At 31.6% G+C, this 14,561-nt stretch overlaps 1 protein-coding gene across 1 annotated transcript in view; it reads left to right on the forward strand.

Annotated features, from left to right (window-relative positions):
• Window positions 1–14,561, forward strand: part of LOC109599480 (serum response factor homolog) — an 81,116-nt gene that overhangs the window by 20,968 nt on the left and 45,587 nt on the right. The window contains exon 2 of the mRNA XM_020015484.2: window positions 8,191–8,442. Coding sequence (XP_019871043.1) covers window positions 8,191–8,442 — 252 coding nt within the window. The remainder of the gene's footprint in view (window positions 1–8,190; window positions 8,443–14,561) is intronic.

A 14,561-nucleotide genomic window follows, 5' to 3' on the forward strand; every position in this document is an offset into this window, starting at 1 on the left:
ATGTTATTTACTCAAAAACTGTGATCGTGATTATGATAAAATTGGTACTTTTACAGATCACAGTGAGCAGTACTCAATTATTTGAGTAACACCTTTGCTCCATTATTAATCAGAGAAGTTTTATTTTGATTATCATATTAATTAATATTTATTAAGTTTTCCTTTAATATTTTAATTAATTAATTGTTGTACTGTAAATAAACCTTGGATAAACTATAAATATGGCATTAAACTTTAATAAATCGCAGGTAGTTTCTATTTATGTGTTTTAATAAATGTCATCATTATGAAAATATGGTGTCATGTTGCGATCACTTCATCCATCTTCTAACGGTAAATGAATTATTGTAAATTCTATGATTTACCGTGTGCTTGTTCGATTTTTCAACTCCTTCCATACTAATTCTAGGATTTTTACGCTGAACTTGCCACATAAATCCGTCAGTTATACCGACACCAAAATAAAATATCTATCGTGTTAATTAATACTAATCTCGTGATTAAGATGTTAGTAGATAATGACTTACTTAAAATGTTTCGGGTACCTTTAGATAAAGTTAAACACATCTTCGTGGCTAATTAGATTTTTTAGAGAGATATGGACACAGGTGTTACTTAATAGACTTAGATCTGTATATGTTGAAACAATTTATTATTATTTTTATAAATAATGTAGTATAATAATTAACTATTTAAACAACATGAAGTAATTATTAATTATTAATATTAACTAAAACTTTGAAAAAAAATTTAATATTTCAACTATTTATTAACTTCTTAAAATATGTCTAATTTTATTTTAAATAATTAAAAGACTGAATGATAAACTAAATGTTATTATAAATGTTATTTAAACAATAGTAAAAAAAAGTAAATTAATTTAAATTACAAAAACATTTCAAAATATTTTAAATCTGATTATATTTTAAATTATTGTAAGAAACTTGCATTTACTAATCAAAATTGTTGACAAATGTTTAATATTTTAACTAATTATTATCTCAAATGTAATTTAAACAATAATTGGGGGTGGAACACCAAATATTTCCTGATGGATAAGAAAAAAATAAATATAAAATTTTCGTTTTAAAAATATTTGAAATTAATGTAACAAAATTTATCATACCAAATAAAAATTTTGACAAAACTTTTGATGTTTTACCAATTTATTATCACAAATGCGATTTTCTTCGTTAAAAATAGTTCAACAGGATACGACAAATAAACTTTCTGATTATGTTTATGCATGCCCTTCTTTTACCAAAGAACGTGTGAACAGATTTTCTCTCTTATTTGTGTTAGTTTTCTTGATTAAGTGGAAGTAATTCCAGTTATCGACATGTGTTTTTACGAATTTCTCATAATACTTTTCAACTGTCATCAATATTGATTTATGGCATATGTTTGAACATTATTTCTATTAATTATTTCATTTAAGTCACTTATGTGTTTATAAAATGATTAGGTATTCATGTAGATGTAGATCATGTACTTTATAATGGATTTGTATCGTCGATTGATAATCTGTAATATTTTACCTTATTTTATTATACAAATCGTGTACAAATAGTTGTATCTTCAAATCAAGAAATAAACTGCCAATTCGTTTGAAATTGCCTATCTGTTTAGATTTTTTTAATTTACAATTACTAAGTAAGTAATTATTCAATTATAGTTCATTTCTTTGATTTTATGAATTATTGATTAAATTGTTATAAACATTAATCAATTCATAGTTATTTAACTGCAACAAATCCGTCAGATAATTTTCAGAGTGGTCGTAAAAGGGATAATAAAACGTGCAACATGTGGGCGTCAATCAATTAATCATTAATAAATTGACTGCAAATGTGTTTAAATAGAAAAGAGCTGTTAAATATCAGATCTATAAACAACTAAAATATATGGTTAACTTGAACTAATTATAAACAATTCGATTGTATTTAAATTATTAAGTATTATATATTAAAACACTGCAGTATAAAGTATGTTATAATGATAAAATTGAAAAACTTATTTAATTTATAAAAATAAGTTGCCCATTCTTCAAAATGAATGACAACTTTAAAAAGACGGAATAAAAAGTTAAAATCTTCTCAAAATATTAAAAAGTTACATTTAGTCTGTTTATTATTTAAAGATATTGTATAAACCACTAAACTGAAAATTAATCCATTAAGTCATTATCTGATATTTTTCTAACATTTTTTCATGTTTTTCAACATAGACTATTTTTCTTGAAAGTCGAAGTGTAAGAAACACACAACTTGTCCATTTGGTAACCTATTGTTCCAATGTTGGACTCGATTTAACGGGAAGTCGAAAAATGGCAGAGAATTTGACCTTCGCAGGAATGTAATCTCGGATGTCAAGGAATAGAGCGATATCCTTTTACATATATGGGTTACAAAAACTTGTATTTCTTTAAAAGGAACTTCCCTTTTGCTACACTGTCCTAAACTGGTCACATCCTCCAAAGAATAGCTGGTGCTATGTTTAGAAAATAACAGATCTGTTCCAGGATTATGATTACAAATAACAAGCCGATTGGGTTCCTGTTGTATTATTTCATTCGGTTTTGTTTCTTGCATTGCAATCGAACAAGTTTTGGCACGCTCATTGATATTCGACTACGGGATGACGCCGTGTTGTCTTAATTATGACAACACCTGCTTTCCTAATTACTATTGAAATATCGTTAAAAGGAACTAAAAAAAGGCCGAACTTTCATTTCATCTGGGAACAGTTGTAGATTAATAAATTTGCCTTATATGTCTCCGACCAATGATCCAGATGAGTACATTTTTAACGGGTTCTCAATCCAGTTTTTTAGTCATTTTTACAAATATCTTGGACTGAGCTTGTGAACTAATTTAGCTTTATATAAATTAAGTTATCATAAGTAAAAATTGTACACAAAATGTGTCTAGAAATTAGGGTTGTACAATTATTTTTAAAAAGTTTTATAAAATTCAAAAGAATGAAGATGTGAAGATATTTCATATGCATTTTCAATAATTGATTATGGTGATCTAGCTCTAAAAGAAACTTTCGTTTCTGGAATAAAAGGATTCTTCAAGGAAGAGTTTAAGGAATGTTTTTCTATTTATATCAGATATCAAATATTAAACAATAAACAAACGAAATGATAGAAAATTATAAAGAATCTTATATAATAAAAAACAGATGCGGATTGTAGGGTTGTAAGTGTCGATGAGAATGAATATCATTAGCAAAAACAAGAACAAATAAGATTGTTATGTTGATATGGTACCACCTTCGACGTTTGAATCTTTTCTACTTAATTTGAAAAAATTCAGATCTAATTCAGTAAGTAGTCTGGTAGGCATCATGCTACATTTTCTAACTAATTTGGGACTGCTCTTTTTATCTTACCCAGTAATTAGTTTTTAATCAGAAAGATTATTTTTAAAAATTGGTAATATATTTTATATGTATACTGACAATAGATGAGGGGTCAGTTTTAAAATTGCAGTCTCGTTTTCAATTATTTGTTATAATAAACTAATCTTCGATTTTTAATAAACTTCTGTAGAACATTTTAACGATTGATAAATTAATTAAACATTTTCATCCATTGATACAGGCAGAGCAATCAAGAAATTCAAGTCAGCCGTGAATGAAGTAACTAGGATTTAACATATGTGAAAAAAAAAAAAAATACGCACAATTTAGTTTGAAAGCCAGCAACAATAAAATATCGAATTTCCGTATGTCATAAATTTTCTTTTTATCCGGCTCCAATATTTTATGGCGCTTATTTTCCCATTAAAATTTAATTAATTGAACCTGCGATTTTACGTACAACATAGCTAACATGTAATTACAACTAATAAAGGAAAGTTATATTGCGCCTACTTAATGTCGATGTTAATTCGGTTTTATGCGGGGATCCATTAAATCTTCAGCCCATGAATCGTTGTTAATTTTAATATTTACTACTTAGAAGTGGTTGCTTCTAGCCAGATACAGATTCATTCAGATGGTTTATTTTTCCCGACATGTGGAACCAGTTTTATGGGAGCACACCGGATCGTTTCAATAAATTAATTATTTCCATCGATTATGGAATTGGTCGAAATCATTTTTTGGCAGTTGTAATTGCTCTCGTACTTCCTTATTGAGTTATACGGCTTAAAGAAATGCACCGTATCTACATAATGCAATGTATAATAAAAATAATGAACATTACGGTAAGAGTACACAACAGTTATTGCAATGGGATAAACCTTTGATGTAGAGCAGTAAAAAAATATCCGCAAATACATAAAACAGTATAATTAACTTGAAATGAAGCGCATATTTGTATGGTAAAAAAGCCAACGCGCACGAGCAAAAATCAAACAATGAGAATACATAAAATGGTGTGGTGTACCCTTTTTTGGCAGAGGTCATCTCCTGGGTGGGATACCGACGGTATTATATTTTTTATTTTTATTTTAATACAATGTTTCAATTAAGAATAGTAACTTAATACTCCGGGTGAGCATAATAAAAGCCTATATAGTAGTAGATGTATCAGCCTGTTTTGCTGGACGTCTTCCTCCTTTTGTCATATCTTTATTTACTGCCATTCGGATGCTTTATGGTGTATGTAAATGCAGTTTTTTGACACATTTTATGATCCTATACGCGTATATTTTGTAAACAACTCCTGTTAAATTCTTCTAGCATTTTTTAACAAATGTGCATCTATTTGCTTTTGTTTATAATAAAGACACAAACTGGTAATTGTTTGTAATGGGCCTTTTTTATGTTCAGGCACTCGTTTTAACCGCCAAATATGAATATTTTTAACAACTAAGACATATTCATGTGCATAATTGTATGATAAGCGTGCTCAAACTGTCCATGTGGGAGAAAATTATAAGTAAACGTACGAAAGAGTCATATATACTCGTATAAGGTATTTTGTCTACATGAAAACCCACACTAACTGCCTATGTTACCAATTTGTTGGACTATTCGAAAACGGTTAAACTTGAATAGTTGCAGTTGTAGGTTTCACAAAAATTTCCCCCCGAGATAATCTTCACTTTAATAATACAAAGTGCACTTTTATCCCACTTAATTTTAATAAATGGCAAGCTTATGAATGAAGGAATTAATAATTGAAACGGTATGTTACATATAGTAGTAGTCGGTGCTAATAGTAAATGTATAAGGAGTTGATGAATACGTATCAATGAATTCATAAAAGGATTCAGCTTTTTAGGTATAATGAGTGCTGTTTCATTGAACTCATAACCCAGTGGTACAGGGATCATGATAATTCATATATTTGGTCACATCTTATTATTAAATTTATAAAAAGACTCATGACAGTATAAAGATTTCAACATAAACAATTCTTTTACATATAAATAATTGTATACATGCGTATTTACACGAGACCGTTTTGTATTTGCCGGCCTGACAAATTGATATTGGCCGGAGAAGAAAAATGCCTTTACAAGTTTATGATATAGTGACAATAGCGTTTACGATGCTGATTGCTCTGTGGCGAATAAATTATAGCTTATATATCACCGGACCGATTGTAATGGTTATCTGCCTTTTTATTAGAAATTGTAAACCTATCATTTAAATAAATATAAATTTAATGTTTTGTCGTCGTAAATTCATAGATCATGGTTTTACTATCGATCATTTCACACGGGTGTTTCAACAATTTATTTTGTAATAACTTGTTAGCAAACGATTTTTGCATAATTCACCGTCATACCTACATGATTTAAAACACATTATCTGCGTTAATCATCATACAAGACGTATAATCCTATATCAAACACATTTAAATTTAATAAATCAATAAAAATTAACCACACATGACGAATCAGTTTTCTTTGTGCCGTGAAAAATGTTCTCGTCGTATTAATTGCGACCATCATCAAGATCTAGGTAGATATCGTGTGTATTGATCTTTTTGTAATTATTTCTCGTAACTCGCTCCGTAAAGGTTCACATGACTTTTGAAATGTTTGTTTGCTGACGTTCATTAAAATTCATAATTAAACGTTGATATATCAATAAAATATCCGGAGCCGTGGAATCGATATGATTGTTGTTTATTAAGGAGTTAATTGTCGGGAGGGTATTTCAGTAGGAGCACGGCTGTTGGATCTCGTCTTTGATTTATCGATTTAACAGTCTTTGTAGTCGTTGATGTTGGTGTAATGTGAACTTTGCGGTTCATTAACATCGAAACTTATTAATACTCATTTTAGTCTCACTACATGATATTTATATTTTGGTGTACTGACAAAAAAATCTATGTTTTATACAAATATAGGAACGATTTCTTTTAAATCGCTGATTTAAATATTTGAAAAATTCCACCAAAAAGTTATTACTTGAAATTTCACATTATAAATAAATATTTAAAGGTTCAAGAGTATATAAAACTTTTAAGGCATTTATTTTTTTGATTAAAAATAATGAATAATGTGTATAATAAATATCTATTAATAATTTAAATAAAAATTTCTTTTTATTTTTTTTATACTTAATTTTAACAAATTCTAAATAATATATTAATATTTTATATATTAATCAACTGTCCATTGCAACTTTATGTTTAGTAGTTTTTTATTTAAAATTCTATTTTTATTTTAGCAATTAAAAAATTAATTGAATTTACCCAATTACGAAATCTATTAAAATATATTTCAAAAAAATATAAAAACTACTTTTCACCATATATTACATTTCATAAAGGAATATCTATCTAACTTTGTTCAAATATAATAAATAATTAATTTATTTTAATTTAGCCAATGCACTTTTTCTTTATAATTATTCTTAAATATGTATATAAAATCATATAATATACGTATTTATGATCGTTCTTACTTTAAAACAATAAAAATTTAGCACACCTGACTCTTTTACCTGCTGATGGTCCGATGGACCGTAAATATGAATAAAATGTTTACATGTAAGGAAGTATTCTATTAATTTCAGATATTCATATAAGTTTGTTATTAAAAGCTAATAATTCTGTTCCTTAGTATTGAGTAAAAGCATTTTGGAAAAGGTACGTACTGTTTGAAAAAATTAATAGCCATTATCCTTTCAAGTAAATTAATAATTGAATTTTACCTTAAATTGTTTACGTTTGTTGTTCAAATGTACTGATCGTAAGTAAGTCACAACATAGGTTGTAAACGCCATTTATTGGAACCCTCGTCTTGAGCAATATTCAATATTAATTTTGTTCTAGGGAGTTTTAAAATGTTAATTATACAAGGTGTTTCTGAAATGGATGGTGTAAGTTTGGGAGCAGTTAGAAAACATGAGTAATTTGAGGTAGTAAATTTCAAATTGTTTTTTTTTCTTATATTTTCAGTCATATTTAAATTTCGTGTGTATTATCCTAAAATACATACCTAGAATTTAGTGTAGTGAATTTTTTCAGTAATGATATAGGGGCGTAGATTTTAGGGGTTATTCCCCTTTTTTCGTCCTATTTTTTACGGCAGTGAATATTTTGTAAAACTATTAGGCTTGTCATATTTTCCCACAATTTAAAAGAAAAATGATACTCTTGATTAATTATGATTATCACAGCCCTTTTTGAAATGTTTCAACTTTTATTGTTCAGTTTAATTTTCTTCAATCATTTATACTAAAATAAATCATAAACGGCTGTATTAATTACAATTAAACAAGTATATTTTTCCTAAATTGTGCAAATAATATAAAAAATTTAGTAGTTTTAAAAAATCTTCAATGACGTAGAAAATAGGACGAGAAAAAGGGGAGAAATCCTCAGAATCAACGCTACTGTATCACTATGGATGAAGTTTATTACATTGAATTGAATACGTGTATTTTAGTATAATGTATGCCAAATTTGAACACGATTGGACGAAAGACTATAGAGATATGAGGAAAAAACTATATATATTTTTTAAATTAAAGAGGGTATATTTTCTTTAGGAGAAACTTTAGAAAATAATTTTATTTAGATTTCCTTCATTATTGAACGTGTTCTAACTGTTCCCAAATTTTGACGACATCTCTAAGAAACACTTTGAATAATTGATTAATCAACAATACAAAAGACATTTTACTCTGAAATTGTCATTGTTATTTCACATATTTTACCCTCGCCAAATTTTCAAAAAATGCTTAGGTTTCGTAATTTAAAGGTTATTTTTTTTGCAGGCCTACGAACTGTCAACATTGACCGGTACCCAAGTGATGCTGCTGGTGGCGTCGGAGACCGGGCACGTGTACACGTTCGCCACCCGCAAACTCCAGCCGATGATCACCAGCGAGGCGGGCAAGGCGCTGATCCAGACCTGCCTGAATTCGCCCGATCCGCCGGTCAGTACGGCGGGCGGCGACCAGAGGATGTCGGCCACCGGCTTCGAGGAGACCGAGCTCACCTACAACATCAGCGACGAGGATTCTAAAGTAAGACAAATGGTTTACGGTTCGCCGCATACACACGCGCACCCTCACTCGCTGGCCAGCCAGGGCCACTATTCGCATTTGGAGCAAAGTCACTTGGGTCTCGGGGGCTCGCCGCAGCACGGCGGCTATTCGCAGGCCTGTCCCAGTCCGTTGCCGCCGCCGCACCAGGCGTACGGCCACCCGCAGCATCCCCATTCGCACATGCACACGCACTCGCAGCGGTAGAAGGGAGTACGCACGGTCCCGACGGGACGCGTTCTTTAGTCATGAATTTCTCGAGTCGGATATCGATCTGATCCGTCAAGTAAACGATGCGACACGATTTGGATTATTAATTAATTTGTCGGTGTTGATTATGCGGCCTCCACGCACGGGTCAAGTGCTAAATGAACTTTGTTTGGGAGATGAAATACTAATCTGATATTTGCGGCGAAAATTTAACGTCTAATTAGTACTTAATTATGTTAATGCTTTAAATTAGGAAATAATTCAACCACCCTTTAACAGAATTTTGCCTGAAACACTGGCTAAGTTTTAAGTAATATCGTACACTGAATTTGATTGGTTCTTTGAACCACATACCATTATTTGCTTATTATACCAAATTATGCAATTTTAATCATTAAATCCACCTTCAAGTTGGCATATCCTGCATAAGCATCTTGCACGAAAGCTTTTGTGACACATTTTCTCTCACACACACACATAAACACACACGTTCATTGTTAGCGGTTTTCGGTCGGCTCTTTGGTTCGGACGATCCTAGTCATGAACCCGTTTTATTTATCTACGATGCAGGTTCGTCTGTGGATGATGCGCCAATGCGATTAGGAATTAGATGTACGGCAACGTCTCGCCGACACGTTCTGATCTCTTGTTAGATACATATTCAGTTTTTTTTTTATAATTTTTCTGTCGAATCTTGGAGAACGTTTAGAATATTTTGTAACCAAGCCTCCGTGGTTTCTAAAATCTTGCTGCAACACCCTGTTTTGTTCAGTAAATTATAAATAACATATTTTTCATCACTATGGCGCTTGTTAGTTAACTTCCTCATTAAATGCTGCAGTAAATATTAAATTAATATGAGTTGTGTATTTAATGTGATACAATTAGCATTCCATTTAACATTTGATTGGAAAATATGTAGTGGAATATTAACATAATTATTATGAATCTCTTTACGTTTGTTTTTAGGTTTCCCTCATGGCATCGATTCCGGTTTACTGTTGCAATTAGTCGTCGATTTAAAGTTCTATCTTGTTAATTTGCAGATTCGCTTGCCCGATCGTAAACCTGCGTTTTAACACATCTATAATGTGGCGAATCTTGAGAAAATCAGTAAAGTAGTAGTAAAACGAGAATTATTACCAAGAGCGTAAATAAATCAGTAATGAAATCATTGAAATCTTATTAAACTTTTATTCATCGTATAAATTTTTCAATTTGATCCAATCAAGGAGATTTTCTTACGTTGAACTTGGCCAGTTTTGAGATCAAATTGATTCTTGCTTCCGAGGGAAAAGTGTTATTAGCATAATGATAAAATTGTCGTCATCTTATTTCTTACATAATTAAATTAGTTTTTTGTAATATGCCATTAGTTTATGTCGACTGAAAATTTTCATTTTTCTTCTGTTTGTTTTAAGATATTACAAAAAATAAAAAGGGCTTGAGCAGTAAGTTGAAAACTTGTTCATATCTTGGTATGTGTTCCTAGAATTCCCTTTAAAGCATCAACATGTAATCAACATTTAAAATTATATCAATTTTAAGGAAAATATGTATTCCATAGTCTCCATAGTCTTCCATCGAATGAGCCGATAAACACGTTAAGATTTATAGACAAACACATACAGACCGATGCATCGCGATGGCCGATGAGGTTTAGTTATGCCTCCGCGACTCTCTATATCAAGGCGATTAATTCTGTTTGCTTGCCCGGTTAGCATAGCCGTATGTGTTAAGAAGACTCTTAAATTTCCCACGCAATTAAAAAGGTCTTTGTTGGTTCGGACCACATGTTCACATAAATTTAAATTTGATTCCGTGTCAATGGATGATTTAATGCCAAATGCGTTTCGGTGGTTAATTGGTGGCAATTTCCGAATCGGCTCTTGGAACCAGTCGAATTAAATGCAATATTTTCGCAACCATTAACTAAGTGATTGATTCCGTAATAATTTAACGATGACGCATCAATTAATAAACAATTGATGTTACGGGTTATAATATGGTATATAAATAAGCCATTGTTTTTTTGCAATTAATATTACAATCAGGCATTCAACATAAATGACTTTTCAGTTACTAATTGACCCAAACGAAAACCAGAAAAAACTTTGTCATACCGTTGAATAATGAGTTAGGAAATCAAATTACAATCGGATTCAAATAATTTCAAGTATGTCGCAATGGCCCAACTCATTTATGCCGGCCGTTTCAAATGTGAGATTGTATTTTCATCTGTCTGGAATCATTTTTTTCTCGTACACCAGTTGCAAAACTTAGCGCTTGACGTGTCGGAAGGTCCGAGCGGGCTCAATTTAAAAACTTAACAACGACCAACTTAGTTGAATAATTCATCCGACGCGAAGACCTCACACGCATTTAAAACTGACGCGAGATTTATTTCGTTTCTCACCGAGGCCTTTTTTCAAGCAACTGTTCGACTTTTGCTCAAGAATTTCGGAAATGTCCACTCGTTACTGCGTGCATCCATGACTTTGCTTTTAGAGTTGTTCGCATCATTCAGGTTGATAAGCTCCACGACAATTGCTTATTGGAGCTACGTCTGGATGATGAGCATAAACCCCTTAAAAAAATAATAATGTCACGGGGGCTATGTGGAACGGGGGATTCTAAAATACGTTGTTAATGGATGCGGTCGCCGCCGTTTGAATTTCTCACGCAGAATATTAATCGCAAGCCCGCGTTTGTCCCAACAGATCCGTTATGTCGCCGCTTACTGTTTCTTGGTTCGTGATGTTCCTGTCGTCCTTATTGGCATTACTTCCTTCTACCCGGAAGCGGAAATCGTGGCGGTTTTCACATTTTCTCGCGACCAACGCGTTCCCGAGATTTAGTGACCTGACTCATATGCTCTTTTATTGTAATTTTCTTTAACGAATTGAACCGAAAAATACGTAACAGCGATGATGTATGCGGTGCCTGTATGTTTTTGTTGTGATACTGTTGTTTGTGCATGTCTTTGCTGGACCAATTCTATCAAATGTTCCGCAAAAAGTCGATAGGGTTTGTTTGCCAGTCCGTAGTCCGCTTGTTAGTGCAATTCAACGGTTTCGTATGTCTGTGATGTTCGCTGGATTGTTGTTTGGGGGAATAAAACGATACACTTAAGATCGCCGGACCAGCGTATCATATTTTGTTTTGACTGAGTATTATTCACGTCGGTGAAATGAACAAATATGGTCGTCGGTAGAACCGAATACAAATGAGGTAATACTTTTTTATATAACATTTGTAACCTACATAGACCCACGTAATGCAAGTGGGTGGTGTATATTTACACGTTAAAAGCCGGACGCGTTTCGGGGGTGGCGATGTTACAGACATACACACGTTATCATTGTTTAGTTATTTTATTATTATTATTATTATTATTTTTTGTTTATGCACGTTTACGACGACGAAATTATTATAAATAATGGTCTGCACTCTGTACTGATTCAAACTCAGGGTCATAAACCGAAATGGTTTAGAACGATCGCTCTGAAGTATCTGATTTCACGTGTGAGAATGCCTGCAATTTTCTCATCGTCTACAACCAAAAACCTCTAATGCACGTGGAAATTTCGCCTCATGTACGTTTCAAGCGAAACTAGGGAGGCTCTATCAAATGTCTTGATCTCACTCCAAAAACTCGTTCTCATTGATTTATATCCGTGTTTGTCAACAAGCTAGACGCGAATCACATGGGATGCACAATTTGAACGGTCAACTTTAAAATTGGGGCGATGTTTGCTTATTATTTTGTTGTTAGATCATGTTGTTAGTAAAGCAATTACTGCCCACCCGACTTTTAAGACCTTTACGAAATCCCATTGGTCAGGTAAAAGTTACACGGTGTAGGAGTCTAAAAACATACGCGTTGGAGTCTCGCTTATTTTTAGGTCATTGGCCCCCTCTTAAATAGCCATATCTAATTTGGACCTTTTTTCTATATTTTGAATGCAGCGTAGGGCAATGATTCTTAAGCAAGCAAGACATTCTGGGTGAAAAACTTGATAAGGACATGTTTGGGCCAATATCACAAGAATTGGCATCTAAAATTTGGAATATTATATGTAAAAGAACAAAATAAAGTTAAGTTTGCTCTAGACCAGTCAATTCAACATCTTTTTTAGTTTTCAGTTTATTTAAAAATTTTAACTTGTTTAATTTGATCTTTACACACAGAACTGCTTAAATAAGTATTAAGCTTTTTTTCGATGGTAATCTTCTTTTAGAATTTCTCCGAAAAGTTTTTTCACGTTTATAATGAAAGAGATACGCTGATTTAATTGGATAAACGGTAGTGATACATTAATTTTCCATTACCATTTATCTGAATGGAATAAAATACGGTCTTATTAGGGTCCATTCGAATCAAATTATGATATTCTTAAACCAGGAAGTGGTTATTCGGCATATTCTCCGAGTCCTACATATCACTGATTTTCACTCAATTAACCTTTAAATATTTAGATGCTTTCGAACATTTCCCTTAGAAAAAAAGTAATTTAATTGTCTCGTTACATTTTTTGACTGACGTAAAAATCCACGAATAAAATAAATTGAAGTGTCCCCAACCGATTTCGTTTAAATATTCGACAATGCACACAATACTTGGGTATTGATATTCCTGCTATTAAATATGATTGGCATGCCTAATTCCTGAATACTCAGATTCTTGATGGTTTATATTATTTATTTATCGTATTATGCACCGCACAAATAACGAGATGAGTAATTTTTTTTAAAGTATACAATACTCGCAGCGGGTGCCAAGTTTACAGTAGTACAAAAATCTGACTACGGGTTATGGGAACTGTTTTCGAATTACAAATAAAATTTCCAGTGCAAACTGCATGACGCAAATAGTGCGTTTAGTAATTGCCGACCCTGGAAGGATCGGCTTGGTATTTCTTCCTGATTTTTATTGGAACGGTGACGGCAAATGTGTGGATTAATTGGCATGAGTATTTAATATTGGACAAAACGCGGTTTAGATCAATGACAACGGTGACTTGACGATATATGTTTATATTGTTCTTTAATTGTGTCCGAACACGTGCGTATTTGTACTTAAAGTGTAGATGTTGACGATAAGAAAAACGCAGGTAACTCCTTATTGTGGCCATAGTATTGTGCCGTTTAAATAAATATAATTGTTTTTATTTTTGTACATAAACAATGTTTAAATATGATTTACATTATATAATTAATATTTTGTACAAAGGTTTTTATAAATAATTTTAATTATTAATTTTATGTAAAGTATTAAATTATACATTCCAAGAGGTAAGATGTTAGGTAGGTTGATGAAAAATTGGACAAACTTTTAAAGGTGCACTCAGTATTGTGTATAAATGGTTTATGTTTTATGAAGCATAGTTGTTTTAATTGTGCCATTTTGAACATTTATTTGTTCAGTCCAAATCAATACGCGGCGTTTCCCCAACATGCATTTAATCAGCTCTAGCAATGGTTGAAAGGATATTTGGGAAATACCTAGTATGATAATTATTTATTGCAAATTACAAAATATTTATAGGTAATGTTATGGTATGATATCTGTAACATTAAGTTTTCATCATCTAGTCCAAGTAGTTTAAGTTGTTCAAGATGGCATGTCAGTTGTATTAGATTATATTTTATGTTGTATCCAGTTTTATTACATGCTTTGTGATGTATAAAGTTAAACTGAATTTCAAACTGATTGTGTGCCTTAGAACCAATTGTATCTATTAGTTAGATTTATTGAAAGCATGTTTTATTAAATCGATATTTATGGTTGTTATTTATTTTAGTTTTTATGTTGTTTATTTGCAATGTGTTTTGGTTTGACTGTCCAGTTCTGGCTTAACATTTTTTACATGTCTGTTAATTGCACCACA

This window comes from Aethina tumida, chromosome 3 (assembly GCF_024364675.1).
Source record: "Aethina tumida isolate Nest 87 chromosome 3, icAetTumi1.1, whole genome shotgun sequence".
In the NCBI taxonomy this organism is placed as follows: Eukaryota; Metazoa; Arthropoda; class Insecta; order Coleoptera; family Nitidulidae; genus Aethina; species Aethina tumida.